Here is a 25,808-nt window from a genome sequence, read left to right as displayed (position 1 = left end):
TTAAAGATGCTACAAACAGATGGAGAGATGTACCATGTTCTTGGATTGGAAGAATCAACATTGTGAAAATGACTATACTACCCAAAGGAATCTACAGATTCAATGCAATCTCTATCACACTACCAATGGCATTTTTCACAGAACTAGAACAAAAAAATTTCACAATTTGTATGGAAACACAAAAGACCCTGAATAGCCAAAGCAATGTTAAGAAAGAAAAATGGAGCTGGAGGAACCAGGCTCCCTGACTTCAGACTATACTACAAAGATACAGAAATCAAGACAGTATGGTACTGGCACAAAAACAGAAATATAGATCCTAAAGGGGTGGGATAGGGAGGGTGGGAGGGAGATGCGAGAAGGAGGACATATAGGGATATATGTATATGTATAGCTGATTCACTTTGTTATAAAGTAGAAACTAACACACCATTGTAAAACACTTATACTCCAATAAAGATGTTACAAAATAATAATAAAAATGAAAGTAAGACTCACACTGAAAATGTCAAAATGCAATTTCAATTAAAAGACAATTTTAAACACACTTGTAGAAGCGTTCAGGTTCTCTGCAAAATTCTGCACCTTGAACAGGTTTAGGTAAATGGAAATTCATTTCTGCAGGACCAGGGTCCATAATATGTCTACTCATCTCCACATCTCTGGGTCCAGGGAAGTATTAAATATGCAGTTGACATTCCAGAAACACTGTGACCACGACATGGAAGAGCATGTATTTGCTTTTTTTAGGGATCTGTTCTTTTTAAATTCAGCAGTAGAAAACTGATTTTAAAAATTGGTACTAAAAATGTGCTACCATAACAAAAATTTAAAACCCATGGCATTGGCTTTGGTAGGAGATGGGCTGATGGGAGAAGGCTGGAAAAGTAGCAGGGAAACTGTTAGTAGAGGGAAAAGCAGTGAGGAACTGCTGGAGGACTCTTGTCCCACAGAGTATATGGAGGTTGAAAAATTTGCAAAACTATCACTTGGTATGATGGTTGAAAATATGCATAAAGACCTTGCAGATCAGGCTAAGAAAACTTTAGACAGAATTTTGAATTTACAAGTTTGTTGCTTTTAGCCATGTATAGCAAAGCACTTCAAGAGAGATAGGAGCTCCAGAAGGACTTTTCAGCTTGTTAATATAGAGGGCCAAGATTTGCTGGGTTGATAAATAAAACTGTTGCTCATCTTTTGTCTCTTCATCCAGCAAACAAGTCTCTCAGTAAAAAATAGCTCCAGAATTAAGAATAAATCAAGAGTGTGTCCGTAAGGCCCTTTGTTAAGACCCGAAAATGATTTAAGACAGCACCTAGTAGATCCCTTCAGCAGGACAAAGGGCCTCTAAGAATCTTAAGGATGTTTTATCACAGCATGCTGACCTGCCATCCAAAGCAGAAGAGGTCTACTTCAAAAAGAATGACTGTTACCCGAAAACTGGGTTGGCCTCTTGGTGGGTGTTGAGTCAAAAGACACAACCAAGTCAAAGAGCAGGAGAAGGAAGGATTTATTATTACTTGCGTCAAGTAAGGAGAACCCCGGCGATCTTTCACAAAGCAGTGTCTCCCCAGCAGCAAAAGTGGGGAATTTTAAGCTAAGGGTACATGCATATTCATGAAGGGGCTTGGGAGGTCAACAGAGTCCAAGCTATAGTTAATTGAAGTCACGAGGGTCAGAAAAGTTCAACCTCATCCTCCCTTAGGGTCCAGTTGCTCTGGTGGTTGAGTGCTTCAGGCTAATCTTTACCATTGAAAGAGAACTGGGAGTCTTTACAACTGATGTAGTATCTTTGCTATTGTCACTTCTCTTGCCTGATAACAGTCCTTTGTTTCTGCATTCTTTTGTTCCCTTAAGATCCTTAATTACTGAGACCTGTTCAAGGGCAAGCATTGTAGCCAGGCTTAGATCACAAAATGGCTTGGGCCAAAAATGGCTTCTCCTATGTCAAGAAAGCCACGACTGGTTCTCTTTCTCCGGGGACCACCCTACCCTTTCTGCTTAGATGAGAACTTGGAGCGCTGAACAGAAGAATGTTGGACCCTTGAGCATAGATTGAATTTAGTCATTTGCCAAAATATTATTCACCAAGATAAAGGGTATGTTTTGTGGGCTGGCAAGATATATCTCTTATAATTACTATTCAGAGACATAAATGTCATAAATAAACATTAAATTGCTTTTATAAGGAAGAAATTGATTATTTGTTTTAACATTTTGGTTTGTGATTTATTTTTTTTTTTTTACAAACTGTGTGCAGAGATTGACAGTCCAGGTAAAGACCTTTATTATATGCTGTTGAGATTCAAATGTAATGTTTACAGTGAACCACAAGAAGTTCTTCATCAATGAGACTGAATGGAAACATGTCACATAAATTAGCATTCTGTCCATTAAGAAAAGAAAGAGAACTCTTACCAATTATCTTAAACTCTTTTAAAAATATATGTAAATGTCTTTTCAGAAATAAAGAGGGTACCAAGAACAAGAATCTATATCAGAAAGGGTTACAAATTTTGCTTTCAATCCTTGTAAAATTGTAATAAAAATTAATTGAAACTATCAGGTAAGTAAAGAAATAATACAATCATTCACCTTAAAAAAAATAGCGTACAGGAAGTGTAAAGTCAAAGCATCTTCCTTTACTGAAAGAAAACTTCAAAGATAAGAGTAAATTGGAGATTAACTGGTAAACAGTGCATAACAAATGATATCAGTAGCTAGTTAAAAATAGCTACTTTAAAAATAGCTTATCCTGTATCTTAAGTAATAAGATTGATCAAGAACCTCCGAGACATTTGATTCACAAAATAAATTTAAAAAAAAACACAAATTTCTCTGTACCCTCAGCCCCAAATAACTTCCTGTTTAGATTGAAATGGTTAAAAATATGACAGGACACCCTTGATAAGTTCAAACGAAGGTCACACCTCAAGTAATTTACAATATTTGACTTAATAGTTTTATATTCCTAAATCTAGGAAAAGAAATCATTCACAGGATGTCATATCCTTGGTCTTTCAAGGAGAAAAGGAAGCCAAAAGATTTGGTGAATTTTGTCTTCAGTTACTTTTTACATTAAGGAAGATTTTACCGGGAAGGAACAAGAGAAACTTGACTGGTGTGGCAATACATTCAGAAATTTTTATGGTGGCTTGAACAATGCCAAGTACTTTGAGACCAAAGCCTTGTGCATCTGGAGAATAGCACTGTACTACTCCTTGATTCCCTTTACTTGTCCTCTATTCTTATTGGCAAAAGGAGAGAACATTAGCTAGTATTTGGTGATTTCACCAACTCATAAGGAATATAACTTGCAGCCAGATATGTGTGAATGTATGGTGGATTATTGATGTTGAGTATAGAAAGAGGAGAAACCAAAGATGAGTAAATGATGGGGTTAGCTATAACCTTCTACTTTTGTTACTTATTAGATTAAAACTTCTGTTAGGGGGCTTCCCTGGTGGCGCAGTGGTTGAGAATCTGCCTGCGGATGCAGGGGACACGGGTTCGTGCCCCGGTCTGGGAAGATCCCACGTGCCACGGAGCGGCTGGGCCCGTGAGCCATGGCCTCTGAGCCTGCGCGTCCGGAGCCTGTGCCCCGCAAAGGGAGAGGCCACAACAGTAAAAAAAAAAAAAAAAAAAAAACTTCTGTTAGGTTTGTTTGTTTTTTTAATTAAAAAAATATGGAAAGGAAGATGGATTTTTCTCTTACATAAATTAATTCAACCAATAAGTAGCAGTAATAGTCTATGACCATCCTAATGTTTGGAGGACTGTAAGTAGTAAGAGTTGTGACAGTTCAGATTCAGGGAATTAAAATCTCTAAGAGATTTTGCTTCTGTACCCCTAGTTTCAGCAATAGTGCCTGACTCATGGTATAGACTCAGGAAATATTTGTTAAATGGATTAATTAGTACAGGAAACAACCACAATATTTCTCAATTTGTAGGCATTGTGCAAAAAAAGAAAAGACAGAGAACAGTATTATCTTGAATAATCAAAGGAGGCTCAAAAAAGCTGTCATGTGGAAAACTTTCAAAATGTTTATGCAGAGAATAAATACATAATGTTTATTACTGAAAAAGGTGAGAGAAAACAGACCTTTCTCAAAATCTAAAAAGTAATACTAATATTTTCTGTGGTGTCCCATACCTGTATTACTCTATTCATTGGGGTCCCTATGAGTCAATGATCACATACAGTACCTTGCAATGTCTTCTTGGGCTCAACTGGAAAACTAAGTAAGTTGAGAAACAAGAAATTATTCATGTCTCCAGTCAGAAAAATTGATAGCAAAACACATATTTAACTTGATATAGGTCAAAGGAACAAAGTGATTTATTGATGCCTTTTATAGTGTTTCATTTATCTTGTTGTATATTATGGACATGCATGGTCCATCCCTTCACTTCACCGGATGAAGAGAAGACTAGTTACATTATGCACAGCAGAGGTGCAAGTCACTTTGTCTCCCCACAATATAGCCCAAAACCCCATTCCATGAAAACAGTCTAACACCCAACAGAACAGTTTGTGTACTTGCCCACATTGCACTGACCAAGGAGAGCCCCCAGACACTGGGAAATGAATTATCTTCTTTGGTGGGTTATCTTTAATATAGCTTCCATGTGTATTGCCCTCAGCACTGGGACTGGGACAGAACTGGGGAGTCTTTCTTCACCTGCCTCTAATAATTAACCCTGTTTGAGACCAACAATCTTCAGGGCAGAATTGAGTAGTAGACCCTTAGCTCCAAGCCAGCTTCATGGTGCTGAGTATTCTTGGTTGATGTGGAAGAATAAAATACATGGCCCTACCACAGACGCCAAGATTCTTAACCTTGACCATAGAAGAGGGATATCTCACAAAATTACAGAAGAATATAACCCCCTCAAACCAACAGCAATTGTGAGTTAAACCTTTTATTTTGCATAATTATAGTTGGTCTATATGAAGCATAATACGTTTTGTTCAACTTGTGGTTGTAAATGTTTAGTTAGTAAAGTATCATTTTCAACTCTGAGGTTTGATGATGTTTTTAGTTCTGAAAAGGAAATAGTGCATGTTGATTTAATAACACTACATATTCTGTAAAATCAGTACTCAAATATTTTGAAGAAGTCATTCAAAAATATACTTATTCAAAACAAACTAGATAAAATCATCTAGTTTGCTCCATGCTTTCTAAACCTAGCCTTCTGAACTTAGTAGTAGAGCATCCCTAAATTCAATAGAGTAGCTCAACACCGACCCTACTCCCAACCCTAAAAATCAATCCTGATCCCCTGGAATGGAGTTATAATAAAAGTCCTCTGAAAAATGCCCCTTTGTGTGGCATAGACAATTGTTGCTATGGGCTCCATAGGTCCTTGGTACCTACTTCTCTAGTAACTGTTTCCCACTAGACAAAATTCTCCATCCTCTGGTTCCTCAGTAACTCAAATCCTCCCTTGAAGCCCCATCCCCAGTGGATGAAGTTCCTTACCTATACCTTCAGTTTCTTTATAATTAAGTCACTGACACCTGGGTGGCTACGCCTTTGTACAAGGCGCACACATGACTTAGAAAGCCTGGATCCAACGCCTAGGTTTGATAGTTACTAGACGGGTGTACTTTGATGAGTTACTTGACTCCCTCGACCTATAGTTACTACATCTGCAAGTTAGTAGTTCCCATAACAATGGACTTAGTGGCCCTGAGTAAACTGATAATGCTTTGCTAGTACACGCTGGGTCTGATGCATCTTTGTATCCCTAGCACCAAGTCCATAGTCAGTGTTCATAAGTGAGTGTGGTGAGTGTGTGCTGTATCCATATATGAAAGAATCAATAAGCAACCTTCTTCTTAATTCTTTGGTTCTTCCTAAAACAGAGTTCCAGACTTCCCCAGTCTGTTACGTCCCATTGGATCCTAATTCCCTGTTGAACTTTGATATCTAAATCTAACTCAGCTTTGGTGCAGGTTTTGTGTTCCATCTCACAAGGCAAAATGGAGTACTAATGACCTGAGCTGATATTTTCTTTTTTTGGTCGTTTTTCTTCTTCTTTTTTTTTTTTTTTTTTTTTTTGCATTACCCCCGCTAATAATATCATCAAAGCTCAAAGCATCATCATAAAAATTAAATTCTGCTCTCATGGACAGCTCCTTTTTTCCCCACTAGACAGTCAGCCACCACTATAAGCCCACTCAGGCAATCCTGCAGACAAATGCTGATGGTCATGCTGAAATACATGAGCAAACAGGTTCAGCGATGGGTTGATAAGTTTCCGTACTGGAGCCACATCATTATGAGCTGTCAGGAAGTTAGGTCAGATATGGCCAACACCTGGAAAAATCACAGAGGCATCCAAATACCGTCGCCCACGGCAGAACACCAAAGACTGGAAGTGAATTTCCTCCATACTACCCACTCCAATGCCAGACAGTTGGATAAGAAGATAGGGGCTCTCATTAAGCTTACGAGTACATCATTGGAAAGCTTGTCAGTTCAAATGTAGCAAAAATGTAGCATCAAGATAGAGATGAAAATTCATGTCTCCAGAGCAGCTGTGTCCACACAACTACCTTAATGTGTCCCAGATTTGAACCCATCATTGATGTGCCCCTTAGTTACTGGACTTATTCCACTAGTGCCACCAAAGTGCCACTCTCCAAATCAAATGATGGCATCAAATCTCCACCAGCAAGCCTTGGAGGGTATCCAGCTTTCAGAGGCTGAGGCCAATCTAATCAAAAGGCAGCACTTTGGGGAAAGGGTTTGTCAACAGAATGGACAGAAAGCCAATTCTACAAATTTTTATGATAATCTACAAAGGGGAAAAGGACACAGAGTCCTAGAACAAAATACAGCAACTCCAAAAAACACTTACTGAGCAATTATGCATGCTGGTCTTTCTTCTCAGTGGTACGGGGCATAAAAACATGATGATGTACAGCCTTTGCCTTCAAGGAAATTGCAGTATAGGAAAGGATGTCTATGGAAGGTATAGAGCATTTAAAAACTTTGATATTCAGAAACCTAGGTGAGAATCTCAGCTCTGACTCTGACTTGTTTACGTCACAGGCAAAGTATTTAAATGTCCACGCTTCAGCTTCCCCATCAATGTAATAAACAAAAGACACACTCTTTAGTACATAGAAAAGAGAAAACTGGTATGCTATGTGGATTAAAAATAAAACTGGGTTAAGTGAACTCCAATTGGATTGCCATCTATTTCAAACTCTTTGCCTTATTATTTGCTTTAACTATTGAGGAGCAAATTTCAAATTAATATATTTGGGAAGAGAGAGAAATGGGGGGAAGAGAGAGAAATGGGGCAAAGAGAGACAGAGAGAAAGAGAGAGAGAGAGAAAGAGAGAGAGAGAAACAGGTCAGAAATCAAATTAAAAATAAGAATAAAAGTCTCTATTCCCAAATCCATAAACTGAATTATCTAGAGGAGAATTCTGAGGCCTGATGAATCCCCAAACAACTTTAATTTAAAATATCCTGAGAACTGCTGTTCTTAAGTTATTCCCTTGATTCCAATCTGCTATCGGCCAGAATCAGAAAGGTATCCAAGATAAGAATAAATTTAAGATTTAGTATCATTGAGCTCGATTCTCCAGTTCTAGATCCACAGAGTGCAACAAATGTCTCTCCCAAAGTGGTACAAAGAAAAAACGAAAAAAGAAAAAAGAAATTCCTTCACCCGTGTTCTTGTAGGAGAGCCCACACTTCTAAAAGCCTCAGTGTAATTCATGGCTTTCCTCCTCGCCGGGTTCATGCCACATGGCTCACTGGCCATGTCAACGGTCTGTGCTTGTTGTCTGGAGGTCATGCCTGCTAAAGAGTTCTAACATACTACCTGCTAGATTGAGGGATTTTATTAAAGCAGTCACCTTTATGTCCATTTGTAGTTTGAAGCAGCACGGCATGGTGATCAGGTTTGGAGTTCATCCTGCCTGGGTATAAATCCCAGCTTCACCACTTATCAGATGTGTGACTGTGACAATATTAACTAACCTATCCCTGCCTCAGTTTCCTCTACTGTAAAATGGGGACAATAATATTACTGACATCATAGGGTTGTTGAGGGATTGAAAAACGATACACACAAAGCAGTTAGAATAATACCCATATAGAAGGGACATTGCATAAATGTTAGTTATTTATTACTGACATCAGTGAGGAGGCTGAAAAATATTCTTTTTTTTTTTAATCCTTCATTCTGTTTAGTGCCTAGTATTCAGGCTTAAAAGGAGCTTCTGGAAGTCAGGAGAGAGAATATCACAATAATTTAGCCATCAAAAAAGGAATGAAGAAAGGGCGTGTTTGCCAGAGATGTTATAAGTAAAAAATAGAGAGAGCTTAGGAATTGATCTGATACAGGGTCAGGGTGGGGCAGTTACCATCTCAATTCAAAACAGTGCGTGAAGGAGGATGATAGTTTAATGACAGATTTAAGAACATTATTTTTATTTAGGGAATGCGTTGATGGCAGGATATCCTCTCATTACAGTCAAACAGAAAGTTAATGCCACCACCAAATTCATGTGCACTGATGTATTTATAGAATTTTATAGACTGTCATCAAATAATGGAAAAATATAAAGAAGCACACGTATCCATTTCTGTCTACGTGAAAGAAGTACGTTAATAATTGTTTTAAAATTAGTGCTAGATTTGTAATGGGTTTGGAAGACCCAGTTCTCCTGTTCCAATTTCCAGCCCATAGTCTGTCCAGGGAAGTGAGAAAGATGTCCTACCTAAGAATGTTCCTGAATATCAGGTAAACAAAAGCAGTAATGTCACATCTGGGTTTTGATACAGCTACAAAGCGGACATCAGTGTGTGGCTGGCCCTCTGATCGATTTGGGAGATCCTGGGCTTAAATTGAAAAGGAGAAGATGAAGAGTCCCTGGGACCTGCTATTGTCAGGCTCAGCACCGCTAACTAGTAGCACCCCTGAGGGCAGGGAATAAGTGAAGATGATACTGTAGTTAGGAAAATGTTTTTATCCTTAATATGGACATAGACCGAGTTGTTCAGAGAATCTTGAGTGGTCTTTGTAATGAATGTGATGTGTGCATGTAATGTGTTCTGCGTGTGTGTTATAAGACAATTACTGGCTAAATATCAGGAACAAAAAGAAACAAAGCTGCTCCTCAAGCTGACGGAGTCTGAGGAGAGGAAGGCACTTGGAAGGGTCAAAGGTTCCCCTGGACTCTCCCAGTACCATCTTTGGGAAGCTTCCTGCTGAGGTCTATGGGGCCTATAAATTAGCCCAGTGGACAGAGGAGACTGATCAGAGGGTAAAACCCTTACATAAAGAGCAGGGTTTTCATAAAGGAGAGTGGAAATGGATACTATAAATGTTGATGATGAAAACTTTCTCAGAAAGCAGGAGGAAGGGCAGATCTTAAAACCAAGGTCAAAGTTAGGAAGTGAGGAATATGCAAGTAGGAATATCCTGGAAATGGTTTAATTTAAAAGTATGTTCTTTTCCCTTGAACTTTGAGAGCACTTACATTTAACATTAAGATTTTAATTGATTCTCCTGTATTGTATTCTCTTCAAATACCCCAACCTTTCAGTGAATCAATTATAAGCCTCTATGATTGTATTATGGGAAATTGATGAAAGGCCAGTGAAGAGAAGAGGGGTGTGGCCTGACCCACTTCACTCATCCATGGAGGCCAGCAAAGAAGTTCAACCTAGGAAGACAGTGATGCCAAAGGGCCAGGTGGTGACGGGTAGCAGCAGAGTGAATGGAACCCAAGGGGAGCTGGGAAACTCCCACAGAAAACAAGATTGTCTCAGAAAAGTACCTCCATAGATGACAACTCAGGAACAGAAGTGAAATGACTTCCTTTTTTCCAAAACATACAAGATGGAGGTGGCTTTTGAATATATATGTTAGGTGGAAAAGTAGAGACGCTAACAGTTGATTAATGTAAGAATGTGACTATCATATATATCGATTATTTCCCTCTTACAGCAACGTACACTTGAAAACTCTTGAATAATACATTCTGAGGCCTTTGGGATTTTTTTCCCAACTTAAAAATGCTTCCACGGCAAAATATACCACTTCCATATTTGTAATGTGGATATTATATTAACAACTTCATCCTGATGTTTTGAGGTTTAAATAAGATCATGGACTAGGTAAAGATATAGCAGCTTGGGCTCACTCATCACTAGCTAAGAGACCCACTCCCGTACTTCAGTCTCATCACAAGCCATTTCCAAACAGTTTCTCAAGAAAATTGTACATTTCTAGGGAATGCAGACTTTTAGAGTTGACCATTGGATTAATTAATGTAGACTAACTCATGCTATGGTAGCAACTCCCACATCTCAATGACTTAATACAACAAAAGTTTATTCCTTATTCATGAAAAGTTTGCTGCAGGGCAGATGTTCTTTCTTCCATATGAGAATTCTGTGATCCAAGCTGCTTTGATCTGTTCATCTTGCCATCTCCACACAAGGCCTCCTCCATAACCACCATGCAAGGGAAGGAAGGGAGCAGGTCTCACCCTAGCAATTAAATGCTTTGCACAGGAGGACTCGCATCCATTTTGCTCCTAACTGGTTGACCATATGAGTTCAAATGAATTTGCTCACCTGCAAAGGGACTAAAGAACGCAGTCTTCTGTGTGCCTGGAAGGAGAGAACTAGATACCTAGGAGCAAGGTAATATCTACCACAACCATAAATAAACTAAACCATTATTTTTTTTAGTCCTTAAATGAAAATAGTATACTCTTCTTGTTCTTTGGGCTCCTAAGAGATGGAAGCTACATGTGTACCCATCCTTGAGTTCTTCCAAAGCATCTATGTAGAGCTCTGTTTACTTAGTGGTAAGTTTCTCATTACTATAGAGGGGTGATTGGATAAGAAATGGTGAGGGATATTGAAATTGAGATAATCTGATAACTAATTGATCTAGGTGATATTTAACAAATCTTTAAATCCTGAGATAAATGCAAAGATAGATAGATACATAGCTAGATAGATAGATAGGAGATAAATAGAAGAATAAATAGATTGGCTTTTGACTTGGGATTTTAATGAATTAAACTGGTACTAATGATTTAAAAAACAGGGACGTGGATTTTAACTCAATATTAGTAAAAACTCTTGAACTGTCAAAATGTCCAAAATGATTTGGGTAGCCTTGAAATATAGTAAGTGGTTCTTCCCTGAAACTGTTAGCTTAGATTTTATGACAACTCAGCAAGAAGCTGTTAACAAGCATCAACTTTTAGGTAGAGAGGAATATAGTAGAAACGAGGGGTGGAGAGATGGAGCTTAGTATTAGAAGTCCTTGTAGTATATTCCAGCAAAATCCCTGTAAAATGTCATACAAAGAGAATACTTAAAAACCAAAGGCCTTAAAATATTAAATGGCCTGGTTATTGTTATTTGTTCCATGTTATGTAAGAATTCAGTTCTTAAGCTAGAAACAAACAAGATAATTATACATTTGTCTCTTTAAGGTAGGATTAGACCATAATTGACGTCAATTGTTTTCCTTCCTAGGAATTTTCTACTCACTCTGAATCTTTCCAACAAGATGTAAAAGGTTAACAGGTCACTGATGTATATTTAAAAAAAAAATTTATATACCATCAGCACATTTAAGAACGTTAAATTCTTGTTTGTCTTTGGAGACATGAGTACAACCAACACCCATATGTTGAGAATGCCAATTGAATTAATGATTCTCAAATTATATAAGCTATTGCCATATTACAATTTGAGTAAGAGAAAATTCAAAGCAGTTTAGGTAACATAAAATACTGAATAATCATGAAAATTAGTGGATTGTGAAATGAATGACCACTCACCGTCACCGATGAAGCCGGCCCAAGACTCTGCAGCTTATTAAAGAAGGCATAAAGTATATGAGAGTGAAAGAATTTACAATGCCTGAAGCTCAAAATACACTCAGTCAATTGTTTTCTTGATGCTGTTTGCAAACTATTACAACAGAACATTATCTATTTTACTGGTCATTTGTGTTTTTGCATCAGATAAATCCCTACATTGCTTCCTGCCCAGTTTTGCCCTTTCATCATTTAAATCATACAGCTTGAATCTGGACTGACTCATAATCTGAAACTCTTGGATATTTAACTCTTATCGCTGATGTCATATTAGGTTTCCAGACAGTTGGCTAAATTCATTCTACTCACCTCATTCTCCACCACTCCAACTGAATCGTGTGGTACCCATGGGGAAGAACCTCTTGCACCATACTGTGCCCATTTTCCAAACTGTGCTAAACTGAAAAGTAACTAGTCACACACTATGCTTTGGTGGATCCCAGACAGTATGAAAGGATTCCAATACTCTGTGTCCAGAATCTAGGACACCATGTAAACTGGATAAATACTGAATAAAAGAACACCTGCTCCTTGATGCATCAGGGCTGCGTTTTTGCAGGTTCATTGTCTCATCAAGATTGCTTTCAGCCATGAGCACCAGAATGTTCATCCAATAGTATTGAACAATAAGTGTATTTAATTATCTCATGTAAAATAAAGCTTGAGACAGGTAGAAGGAGGTCGTAAGCAATAGTTCGACATAACAGGGTTCTGGGTTGGTCTCTCTCCTGTTTTCTTCTTCATGTAGATGCTACCAGAGTCACATCCATACAACAAGGGCCCAGATGGGAAGGAATAAGAGAGTGACAAAGAAGCATTTCCTTCTTGCTTGTTTCCCTTTTAAGAGGAAGAAAGCCCAAGCTGCTGTCTTCTTATATCTCATTGGCCAGAACTGGTTCCATGATCACCTATAGTGCATGACAGACTGGGAAAGTGTCTACCATTTTCCATCACTGGAGGGAGCATCACTAATTAGAAATATAGGGAAGAAGGATGGCTGCTGGAGTGCCTAGCACAACACATAACTCTGCTTTTATAAGTAAGAGAAGTCATGAGGGTCAAAGCCTTCAATTCCCCTATGATGCCAGTGGTAAGAAAATTTGCACTGTTATTTTACTTACACAGACATGGGTGAGGAAAAAGGTGATACGATGTAGTACTTATCATGGGACCAATGACTTGCTTCTAGCCAACAGGACGTGACAAAAGTGAAGGGGATTTGTAGAAGTAATTAGATCTCAAATAGTGTATTTGGAGTTAATCAAATCCTGTTTATCCTGGGAGGTCCTGACTTAATCAGGTAAAAGCTTCAGGGGCCCTCCCAGAGGTGACAGACTCCCCGGGTGGGCTTTGTGAAGTAATAGTCATGGTAAAGGAGCCACATTGCATGGAACTGTGGGTGACCTCCAGGCAATAGGCAGGGCCTCCATCATATAGCCGCAGGAAATAAATCTTACTAAGAACCTGAATGAGCTGAAGGGAATTCCTCCCCTGTTAAGCCTCCAGATAAAAACGCAGCCCTGCCAACACCTTGACTGTAACTTTGTAAGATCCCGGGCAGAGGGCCAGCTAAGCTGTGCCCAGACTCCCTGACTCATGGAAATCATGAGATTAAAAAATGTGTATCATTTTCAGCTGCTAAGTGTGTATAATTTTTTATGCAGCAATAGGAAAGTAACACATTATATTTATTCCTCTGGTATCTCTTTTCTACCATTAACATCTGATTTTCCCCCTGCAGTCTTTTATTTGTTTGTTTGTTTGTTTGTTTGTTTAGGGGAAAGGCTTCTTTTATTTATTCTTTTCTTTTATACTTTTTTCTCCCAGTTTTATTGAGATATAATTGACATATAGCACTGTATGCAGGTGTCTTATTTACTAGAAAATACTTTGTTTCTCAAAAATAAACAGGTCATTATTTTCACAGTTAAAACAGGCTGGAAAGCAGATCATTGTGGAGGGTAGTAGAGAGGAGGGAAGCCTCCTTCAGTAATAATAGCTAACATTTATTGAGCATTTACTATGTGCTATGAGCATTTACACTGTTCCATGTGTTTTTAACATACAGATTTGAATTCACTAAAATAAGGCAAGTACTACTAGCTCCATTTTAAAGATTTTAAAGACTTTGTTTTTGTATTTACAGAAACTGAGGCACAAAGAGTTTGAGAAACTTGTCTAAGTTTACTCAACTAGTAATTCGTAAAGCTAATTTGTTTGGGTTTAGGTATTACAGCCCCAGAGCCTATATACTTAGCCACTAAGATGTATTCCTTATTAGTAGGATTAGATGGTCTTGCCTTAGCCATACCTAATAAGATAGAGACATCAGTCAATAACAACCTAATTGCATGTGGATCCTTGATACATTACCGTCAGGAATATTCCTCCATAGGGATTTGCTCTGATGTGCCATCCTAGAGCTGACGTGGTTAGCATCCCTCCTCCGTGGCATCTTTTCTTCACTCACACCCACCCAACCCTGTGGAATATGCCAGTAATACTTTAAAACATTATTTTTTAAAAGCCACTAAATGCACACACTAAAGTCTGCTTATGACTCTGAGGTCAGCCAGGTAGGTGATATGCTATAGCGGAAAGAGAACTGGAAAGGAACACAGATGGACGAGCTGGGTGTTGGAAAATAAGTCACCTAATCTCTCTGGACTTTGGTTAGATGATGTGTAAAATGGGGTTAGGCACATCTATCACCAGGGTATTGTGAATACCAAATGGAAAAAGAAAAGGTATGGGAATGAAATTAAGAGATTTAAAACCGTGAAATTCTGCAGAAGCGCATGTTGTTAGCCTGTTGTCAGAAGAGTGAGCACACAAGATTATGTTTTCTGTGTTGTGCAGAATAATTCTGAAGAGGTAAACATTGGAGACGCCTAAGAAAGCTTCTTAGCATAAGAGCTTTATATTTAAAATACCGTATGCTAACACATATATATGGAATCTAAAAAAGAAAAAAAAAATGGTTCTGAAGAACCTAGGGGCAGGACAGGAATAAAGATGTAGATGCAGAGAATGGACTTGAGGACATGGGGAGGGGGAAGGGTAAGCTGGGATGAAGTGAGAGTGGCATGGTCATATATACACTACCAAATGTAAAATAGCTAGCTAGTGGGAAGCAGCCGCACAGCACAGGGAGATCAGCTCGGTGCTTTGTGTCCACCTAGAGGGGTGGAATAGGGAGGGTGGGAGGGAGACGCAAGAGGGAGGAGATATGAGGATGTAAGTATATGTCTAGCTGATTCACTTTGTTATACAGCAGAAACTAACACAACAATGTAAAGCAATTATACTCCAGTAAAGATATTTTTTAAAAATCACCTGATAAATAAAGAAATAATACTACTCTCCTACCAAGATGAGAAATGTTTTATTCTGGTCATAGTGCGGATACAATATTGAAGTAGATATTTGGGGTTGGTTCTTTGGGACAACTCTGCCATTTTTTTCAACCGTTAGGTCTCAGGATATATTTAAATGGTGAAAAGAAAAATTATATTTTGAAGTGATTGTAACTACTCTTTTATTTGCTGAGATCGCATGTGTATATCTATTTAACCTTTAGGAAGGGAGCATACACTGAAGGGATCGTGGATGGGTTATGAGAGCCTTTTCCAAAAGGCAACATTTATTTTCAAGTGTTTAGATTGCCGAGACAAGGATGTCTCTCCAGCGTACAATTCATCATCCTCCTTACTCACTGTAAAATCAATCTGTTCTGTTTGTATGACATAAACAACAAGTCATTTCTCAGGAATGAGGCAGACCATATGTGAAGGTGTTTTGGAAAAGCACAATAGGGAATACGCCAAAGTAGCATCTGCATTTTATTTCAATGTCAAATCACATGTGAGTTATAAAAAGGAAAGTGTATCACTTTTATTAAAGAATAACTTTCCTGTGAGTTAACTCATACCTTCCCTAAGCAACAAATGTAGGTCAGCCACATAAATGCCTGGCCTAGAACACAAAAAACGATGTCATTCTGTGTGGCCAGCAACATGCGCATTTAGCAAACATCTCCGCATGAGCCCTCTACTCACCCCCTTGGCAGGAGGAAATTTACATTAATCCATTGTATGCATTTTCCTAAGAATCAGCACTTTCTCCTCAATGTATTCATAAATATCAGAGCAGCTTGCAATTGATAGAAACAGGACACTATTAAACGACTAGCAGAGTTCTAGGAAGAATGTGTTTCTTTTATAATTGGGACTGGATTGAGATTCAAAGGAAGTGGGTTCTAATCCCATTACATTCCTTATTAGCTGACTGACCCAAGGCCAGTCACTTAACTGCTACTGGTCTCGGTTTTATACTAGTGTAAACCAACGGGGCTGAACTAAATCTTTCCCAAGATCCCTTCCCGCTCTAAAAGTGTGTGATTTGCTTGTCGCTTACCCACCCAGTTGTATTTGAGTGTTAATGGAAACATTTTGAGATTGTCTTGTTATGGAACCCTCTCCCCAGTTGCAAGTTAGGTACCTCTGAAAACTCTGTTAACTTCTTTAAACTACCAGAGTGATATCCACTGCCTTGAAGCAGTCATTAGCACTACTTCCAGAGGAACATAACACGTAATGGCAGAAATCACTGTGCAGAGATGAAGGGAATGCATTAGGAAGCAGGGAACCCAATTCACTCCACAGGCAGTGAGGTGCTATGGCTCTGCCTACACAAGCAAATGAGTGCTTATTTATGTAATTAACTGAGTGGACGTTGTAAACTTTCTCCCTGAAGTCTTTCTTCTCATAGGAAAATAAAATAAAAGCTTCCCGGTGGACAATATATTTTTTGACCTGAAATACATGTTCTTAGGTATGCATATAATTTTATCCATCATTAATGTGAACTTGAAGTAGCCTCTAGGACACACTTTTATTAGTTTGACTAGAACAGAATATGTGTCACCTACAAAGCATCAGTGAGACTCTTACATCTACTGGTTTCAAATAGGTTATAAATACTAAATATTAACAAGAGGTGGTAGAAGGAGTAGGGATGGCAAATTGGTGGCCGTGGCCACAGAGAGTATCAAAGTTAAATCATTCCAGCTTAAAACCTTAGAGAGAAGGTAGAATTTCTATTGCCAAGTAACAAAATATAAAATCCCGCGAAAGTGCTTTCATGACCTGGTTCAGATCATGTGCCCATCCCTTAATCAATCATAGTTATCCTAGGAACATAATACACATCACAGCTCAACCCCTTGGGGTATGTAGGTATGTGTGTGTGTGTGTGTGAGGGGGGAGGGTCTGCAATCATAAAAGAGGGTGAGTGAAGGAACCTGGGGAAGAAACATGCTGAACAGGTGGAAACGGTAGCCACCACAGACAAACTGGCCCAGAAAATCTACAGTCATTTTGTCCCATTGGTCTTTCCTCCAGAACTTCTTCTGGAAATGCCAAAATTCTTAATTTACCCTTATTTTTTATGTGTTAATTCAATAAATATTAAGTGCTTGTAATTTATCAATCATTGTGAGTAGGCCATGAAGAACACGACAGACTTAATCTCTATCCCTGTGAAACTTATTAAACTTGCTGTCTAGTCGGGGAGGGGACTTACTGAACACCTAATTACCACGTGCTGGGTGGCATGAAGATGTGCAGGGTGTAACAGACAGAGCCAACCAGCAAAGGGGTAATGATGGAAATAAACCAGCTAGTACAAAAATATCAAGGGATACCTTGGATATCTCATGTTATCTAAACTATGAGGAGAAGGGGACTTCCCTGGTGGCCCAGTGGTTAAGACTTCACCTTCCAGTGCAGCGGGTGCAGGTTCAATCTCTGGTCAGGGAGCTAAGATCCCACATGCCTTGGGCCCAAAAAAACCAAAAATAAAACAAGCCATATTGTAACAAATTCAGTAAAGACTTTTAAAATGGTCCACATCCAAAGAAAAATCTTAAAATATATATATATGTAAAATGAAATATGAAGAGAAGAGTCATCCTCTCACGACAGCATATATCCCAAAGAGAAAACATAAACCTCCTGCAAGGGCAGGCTTTGAGGCCCGGAAAAGACCGCTGTGATGCAAACCCCACCAGGAACAGCCCAGAAGACGTTCATCTGTGATCACGTGACGCTACGGGCAGCAGGCCCACTGGGGTGAGATGTGCTGGAATGTTGTTCTCTTTTACACACTCAGAGGCAACTTAGTTGGTAATCCTTCCGGTTGAGAAAATCTAACAGTCTTAAAATTATGTTTTGGAAGCTTTTAAAAAAATGATTGGCAGCTACAAACAATGTAAACTTGCATCCGACTAGCTAAAGGTCTTATACGTTAAAAAAAAGAAAGGAAGCTGTGATTTACTGAAACTTTAACAATCTACCAAGTGTACCAACATCAGCATGTTTAAACGAGGCATGGTAGGGGGGTTGGAGGAAGAGGAAAAGGTAGACCATATAAGACAGAGAAAGAAAATACCTACGCTTAAACTTACTGCACTAGAGCAGCAGAAACTTCCCACACAATATCATATATATCTTTGAAGCTGGGTAGGAGAGTATTCTGTGTTGAATGAATTTTATGGGGATTTGGAGAGGATTTAGGTAAAGGCTGCCCCAATAAATGATTTACCAGCTCTAATAAAACATCAAGGAAATTGTTCAGATTGTATCTCAGACCATTTAAAACACAGGTTTATAGAGGTCTCAGCAGCCCCCATATCCTCAACCCTGGTTTAAAAAGAAATGTTTAGAGTGGTTAATTATCCCATATTACCTTTTTTTTTAATGATAGCAATTTCAAGAGAAGGGAGAGACTGGAAGTAAACGAACAGGAAGGGCAACCAAGGAGGTTGGGAGAGAGACAAGCTGAGTGACCACTCACTCCTCCTCTTATTCATTCATCCAATAAATATTTACTGGTTGACTATTACAAACTAGGTATTTTAGAACTAGGGCCGGAGACCCAGAAGTGACCAGACAAGAAGGGTTTCTGCCTGCCTACAGCTTCTTTTTATTGAGAGAAAGCAAAAACATGCAAATAAGTGGAATAAGTATAAATATAAAAGATTAACTTGTATTGTGGTAAGTACTTTAAAGGAGACAAACAAGGTGATGAGAAAGTAAATAACCAGAGAGGGGCAGGTACTACTTTATATAGGATTGTCAGGAAAGGCTTCTCTAGGAGGTAAAATCTAAGCTGAGACCTGCAGTATGTATTGCCTTCCATCCTACTAAGAACTGAGAGAACATTCCAGATGAAAGAGGCATCAAGTACAAAGGTTCTGATGTGTTAAAGACCTTGGTGTGTTTGAAGAACAGAAAGGAAAGCAGACGTGTCATCCTCAGGTGACCAATGCCCTCCATTTTAACCTTTGGAAAAGACATTTTCTTCAAAATTTATTATTATTCATGTTAATGTTAGTTGCCTTTATTAAAAAACTAAATGTTCCAGTGACTATACAGGCTGTCTTATATATATTATCTCTTAGTTTTCACAATAAACATAAAGTCCCACCATATAGCTATTATTATTCCAATTTGATAAAGGAGAAAACAGCCTCAGAGAGTTTAAATGATTCAATGTTACATGGCAGCAGCAGAAGGGGAAGTCACACCCAGGTCTATCCACAAAACCTACACTCTTTCATTGCTTTTTATTTGCTTGTGCACATAGAAATGAACGAAGCAGAATGTGATAGGCTATGTTTCCAAAGATGGCCATGCAATATCTTCCATCCCAGCTTGTTCTTTTGCAATGTCACTTTCCCAATTTTGCATCAGGAGATGTAGTCTATTCTGCCCGTCTGGCCCTGTGATGTCTTTTGACCAATAGAATACAGTGGGAGTCACTGTGTAACTTTGAAGGCTTGACCTTAAGAGATCTGCAGTTCCCACCTTCTCTGCTTGGAAACATGCTACTTGGAACCCAGGCAATAAGATGAGAGGAAGCCCAAGCATCAAGGGAGAGAAGTGGAAAAATGAGAAGTTCAGCTGAGAGCAGGAACTGAGGTTTCAGACGTACAGCCTCAATTAAGGAATCCAAGCCAGACACCAGGTATTGGAGCTGCCTCAGCTAAAGCCTCAGACACGGAGCAGAGATGAGCTTCCCATGCTGTGTCCTGCCTAATCACGAGAGAACAATAGAGAAACACTGATGTCAGGATAGAGGAAGGGTGAACAAATATTTCTGGTAAAGAGCTAGGAAGTAAATATTCTAAACTTTGTGGACTGTACTGTCCTTGCCCCAACTATTCAATTCTGTCATTCTAGAGAAAAACAAAGGTAATATGTAACCATAGGGGTGTGTCTGAGATCCAATTAAACTTTATTTACAAAAACAGAGGGCAGAATCTGTCTTGGTGGTTATACTTGTCAGTCCCTCATCAAGACTTAGACAATGAGTTTACCTACTAAAGGAGCAATGCCTGAGAGTTGCTTCTTAAAAGATCTGTTGGAAACTGAAGCTCTGAGATCCTTGGAAACTCTGAAGCTTTTTAACTTTATGTGTAAAGTAAGAGTGACATTGTGAAGTTGCATACACTGGACTCTGAAAAGTCATCCCAGGAGAGCTGAGTCATCAGAGACAAAGGCGGGAGCTGGGAGCCTGAGAGCTTCAGACAGGGATTGAGAATTTTGCACATGGTTCAACAGAAGCTCCAGCTCTCCTATCTGCACACCTTACTGAGCACTTGGTACTTCTGCTCTGGCAGTTATTTTATTGAATTAAATTTAATGTACTTGTCACCCTCCCCATAGAGACTATCACAAACAAGAGTTTCTTAAGAACAGGGAGCTTGTCTTTTTATTACTTGAAAGTTGCATTTCTTACCTACTTTTTTTTTTCCTAGAAGAGGCATGCATATTTCTTGTCTCCTGGGCTTTTGACTTCCCTTCCTGCCTGATGTTTCTTTTTTTTTTTTTTTAACATCTTTATTGGAGTATAATTACTTTACAATGGTGTGTTAGTTTCTGCCGTATAACAAAGTGAATCAGCTATACATATATGTACATTCCCATTTCTCCTCCCTCTTGCATCTCCCTGTTTCTTAAGCACAAGCCTGCATCTCTTGATCAAGAGAACAACTCATTGGTTAACCTGAAGACCTTACTTCAGCTGCTTCAGGAAAGCACTGGTGAAATTATTGAGACTTTTGCATTTAAGTGAAAACCAGTAGGACTTATAAAAATGTGACTGGATAAAGGAAATTTGAGCTGCTACTGTTCCTCCTGATGATAGTTCCAGGATGGAAGAGTAAGAGAAAAATCTTCAGGAACCAAATCATAAGGCAGATAAATTCCCAGGGGGAAAACCATTCAGAGCATGGATCTTGAAGAGCAGAGAGGCAGTGGTTTGGAAGAGACGACTTTGACAAGCTACTCCATTTCTTCCTCTTTCCTAGGTTACTCCACGTGTCACACAGCCACTCACTGTGGTTCCTTCCCTCATCCTTGATGAATCCCACCACTGAAAAATCCTGTAATCGTTACCTCTGAGAAGCTCCACTGCTCACTTTTCTATGTATTTTTTCATGTTTGTTATACGTATGCTTGCATAGACAGATATACCTGTATACACATCTCCATGTAGAGAGAGCAGTAACTGTGATCTGCTTCAATCTTAAGCGAACTAAGGTTTGGAATGTGTATCAGCCCCAGCCATCCTCCCAACTCCATCTCTGGACAATGCCCACATCAAATTGTCAGTATTTCTCCACTGTAGTCTTCTCCCCAAGATTTGGCTCAAACTGTTTCTGAAAAATCCTTCGCCATTCTCAAGCAAATTCAAGCCATCATGTTCTCCAGGTGTTTATGTGTGCATTCTTTTTTTTTTAAAAGAAGTGTTATCATATTACTCTGATGTTTAAACATACATATATTTCATTGGACTCAAATCAGGGCACATATCACATAGCTTGTAATAAACATGCAATCAGTATTTGTTGAATAAATGACTAATAAAAGAATAGAATGAGTGAAGACTTGTTGAATTTAATGGATTTAAATTTTTAAATAGAAAGACAGGATACAGTTACTCACCAAACTGAAAATCTGTGTTTCTCCAGTTCCTCCAAATAAGATGTATCCTGAGAATAATCTTCAATTTCTACAGTTTTCCAAGCAGTTGATTTTTCCTTCACAGAATGAATTGAGATGAAATAAGTGGGGGAAAAAAGTATTCTAGCAGGGAGCAGATAGAAAGTTTACCTGGCTTCAGTGACAATTTTCCCAGAATGACTTATGGAATCATTGGTCATACAGAAGCATAGTTAGCCATGATTTTGCATTGAAATTATTGCTTTATATTCCAGATTCTCTCACTAAATTTTCATGTCTATATTGGCAGACTGTGACATGTTCACTTTTGTATTATCTCACATGGAACAGATTCTATAAATGTTGTTAGAATGAAAACAACAACATCATAACCAGGGTTATGGTTTTCGTATTAAATCCGGACTATTGCAAGTAAAGAAGATGCAGCTTGAACTAGCTTTTAGCAAAAAGGAATTTGGAGAAAAGTTTGACCAGCCAGGCTATTGCGAAGGCAAGGAGTCAGCTGGATTTCTGGACTAGGGGAGCCAAGGAATCAAAGGTCACCACGATTCCTTTTCCACCCTACCTCTACTTTCCGTTTTAGCAGGCCGCTTCATGCTAGCATTGGTTCCAAAAACTCCTGAGTTCCAGTCTCAATAACATCAATTTAAACTCAGGACCATACAATGTCTGTGGAGCTGATTTATGAGAACTTGAGAAAATCATGTGACCCAGGATGATGGTTCCAGAAAACAGATTGCCCCATTGGAGAAACTAAACCCTATAATTCAACCAAGGATTCTGAAGAGCCCCGTTTTTGAGAGGAGTGGGGAGAGAGAGAGCATCTAACCTAGACAGACTCTTCCCTCTTCCACCAAAACAGTTCAACTTTTATCTGTTTATATATTGAAGTCTCCCATACAATTAAATTACAAAATACTGCTGACAAAAAGGCATTTGTAAACCACTAGCTCCAGAAAGTTAGACATGACTGGCACTTATAAGATAGTTGTGCTAATGTTCTTCTTTCCTTTTCTTTAGACCCTTCTCAAGTATTTTTGGTCATCATTTGTTAAGAGGCTCGTTACTTGAATTTCCTTGATATCAATTCATACAAGTTTTAGCACAAGTCTGTAGCTGAAATATTTTGCAATTGCCAAATGCTTTTGGGATCCACAGGTGGTAGTAACCAGGAAAACCCTGGAGTGAAACTCAGGTGAAATAGATGTGTCATCAAATCTCTACAAGGCTCATTTCTTTTATTATTAAATTGATTGATTTGATCACCTTAAGAACAAAATTCACTTATGAGAGCCATCACTTGAAGGGACCTTTGGTTGTGGTCTTTTTTATCCTTCTCAGACTCTATAGCTCCTGTGCCAATAAAGGTACTTTTAATCAGATTATTTACTGTTGGTATTTTTAATTACTCCATTCCTGAGTAAGTTAAAGTGGGTCAAAATTCCTTAAAATATACGAGAGCACTGAATTGTCCCAACTAAACAAACATATTTGATTCACACACCTTACCTGATTGCTAAAAATATACTTTTGTAGGTATTTAAACTTTAAATTAGATGGCATTTATTTATGAGATGTTTAGATACTTTATTCAGTCTTACTAAACAGAAAGTTGAAACGGCTATCAAGAATCATAGCAAAGATTTGGTTTACCCACCAAAGCTCTTGATTTGTTAAAAAATAGGTGTTCTATGATATAGTGTATTAAACTGCTTTCTATTTGGTTAATGGTTAATATCTATCTTGATTGTTCAACTAAATTCATGGTAAAAATGGTATGTAGTATATATTTCCATGTATCTTCCACAGCTCCTAACATGGTAATAAGCACATAGTAAATACTCAAGAATTAGTTATTAGAAGTCACTTCATTAAGCACTTATATTACAATAATGACAATGGACTACCTCAAGTTGCTAAGTCACAAAGAAAAACACCTGTTAACTCTAAAAATAAAAATTTTCTGAACCTTTGGATTTCCTTTAAAGAATGCTTAACTTAACGTGCTAAAAAGTCCTTCAGATGGATGTTTTGGAAGACATAAAGTCACAGACACTTGTTCATCTCCAAAGAAATGAACCCAAAGAGGAACAAAAACCCAAAGAAAATAAGTTTTAAATCCAAAAAGATATAAATATGTACAGCAAAATTCCCAGGTGAGTGAGTACCGGACTGTGTGAGCCTGAATGAATGTTCACATGAATACATTCTTAACAATCTGAACAATCGACCAAGCACAAATTCTTATCTTGAATCTATGCCTAACAACTAATACTTTAAATAGGATATCATGAACATTTAAAGACAGAAAATAGATCCTCTGGCCCATTACAACTTTAAGTCCCTGAAGCCAAAGAACATCGTTATTAAAAAAATAATATGTAAATATAAGTTGCTAGAATTCAGAATATGATTTTCAAGTTCATGAGCTAAAAATTTGGTGTGTGAGGATGGCCATTCACATACAGCATCAATGAGGAAGCAATACACATGCACTCTTTCAAACACAACACAAAATGAGAGCCAAAAAGTGTTTTAAAGAATTTTCAGAAACTAAAGTGTATTGTGTTGTAGTCAACAGGGCCAACAAGCGATGGTCAGAAGACTCTCATTCGAGTCTTCTCGCTACTTTGGAAACTTAAATTATTTAAAGTCCATGAATTTGAGTATTTTAATCTGAAAAATGGAGATAATATTTGTCTTGCATAGATCGCAGGATTTTTTATGAACACAAAGTGATATAATAGCGATAAAATTCTTTCTGGGGACGGAAAGGATAGAACTTAACATGCTTTAGGATATTAAGGATATAAGTAGCATCTGGTACAGTGCAATATATAGCGTGGGTGATCGAGGGAACATTTAACATCCTTTATTGTGCATTTATTACAGCATTTCTAAGAAGCTGCCTAGTAGAAAATACTATAGGAAGACTTAAGTCTTCAGATATTAATTTATTAATATTAAGATATTATTAAGATATTCAGACAAGATATTAAGTCGCAAAGTTGCCCCCGCTCGCCGCAAATAGAGAAAGCCCGCACGCAGCAACGAAGACCCAACGCAGCCAAAAATAAATTGCTTAAAAAAAAAAAAAAAAAGTTGCCCAGCTCATGAAATGAAAGACCCATTTAACTGTGTTGTACGACAGGAAGCAAAGCCCAGGGTTCCTACCTTGTCGTTTCGAGGTTTTTACCCCTTAGCAGTAATTCCTTCCATGGACCATTTGGTTAATGAAGGAGGGTGATGATGACGGCACCGACGAGAAGGTAAGTCTTTGTGCAGAGAAAGAGAGCTTGCAGTTCACAGGTCAGTGGCACCAGTGCAGTGGAAAAGCACTGTGGCTCTGGCACAATTAAGCTCCACTTAGCAGCAGCATTTTTTCCCCAAATTCTTTACAGGGTCTTTGTGCAGAGCTCTGCGGAGCACTGTTGATCTGCCCATCTGGCCAGATGAAGAGCAAGGGGATTGTATCATCGAAAGAGAGGAAAGAGTGAGTAAAGAGCTGAATCCTGAGGATTATGAATGCTTTTGAACTGCCCTGGGAAGATCAGAAGTGAACAGCACCGTTTTTTAAGAAGGCAGGGGAGGACAGTTTGGGGCGGACGCACGGTGCTAAGAGGCTTGTGTTAATAGGATCACAGAACTGCAAGTCATCGATAACAACATCAAACACCAGGTGCCTCTGATGTAACAAAGCAAATAAATATGACATCACGTTCAGTTCCACCAGCGTTGTCACCATCCTCGAAAAACGAAAACCCCATAGCTCCAAGTCAAATCCAGCCTAAACCCTGAGACCATCCAGCAAGAATACTATTTCCTCTTTCTTTAATTCATTTCTGATGTGTGTTCCAGAGAGTTTTTCGGGACAGGCTTTCTATTAGCAGTATCCAGGGA

The 25,808-nt window shown here is 38.5% G+C and overlaps 1 protein-coding gene across 1 annotated transcript in view; it reads right to left on the bottom strand.

The window, feature by feature from the left end:
• Positions 1–25,808, bottom strand: part of LOC102977725 (uncharacterized) — a 206,433-nt gene that overhangs the window by 59,923 nt on the left and 120,702 nt on the right. Inside the window, 1 exon segment of the mRNA XM_024121907.1 lies at positions 21,891–22,011. Within this exon segment, the coding sequence (XP_023977675.1) occupies positions 21,891–22,011 (121 nt within the window).

This window comes from Physeter macrocephalus, chromosome 18 (assembly GCF_002837175.3).
Source record: "Physeter macrocephalus isolate SW-GA chromosome 18, ASM283717v5, whole genome shotgun sequence".
NCBI lineage: Eukaryota > Metazoa > Chordata > Mammalia > Artiodactyla > Physeteridae > Physeter > Physeter macrocephalus.
Note: the sequence above shows the minus strand (reverse complement) of the source record. Positions and strands in the feature narration are given on the sequence as shown.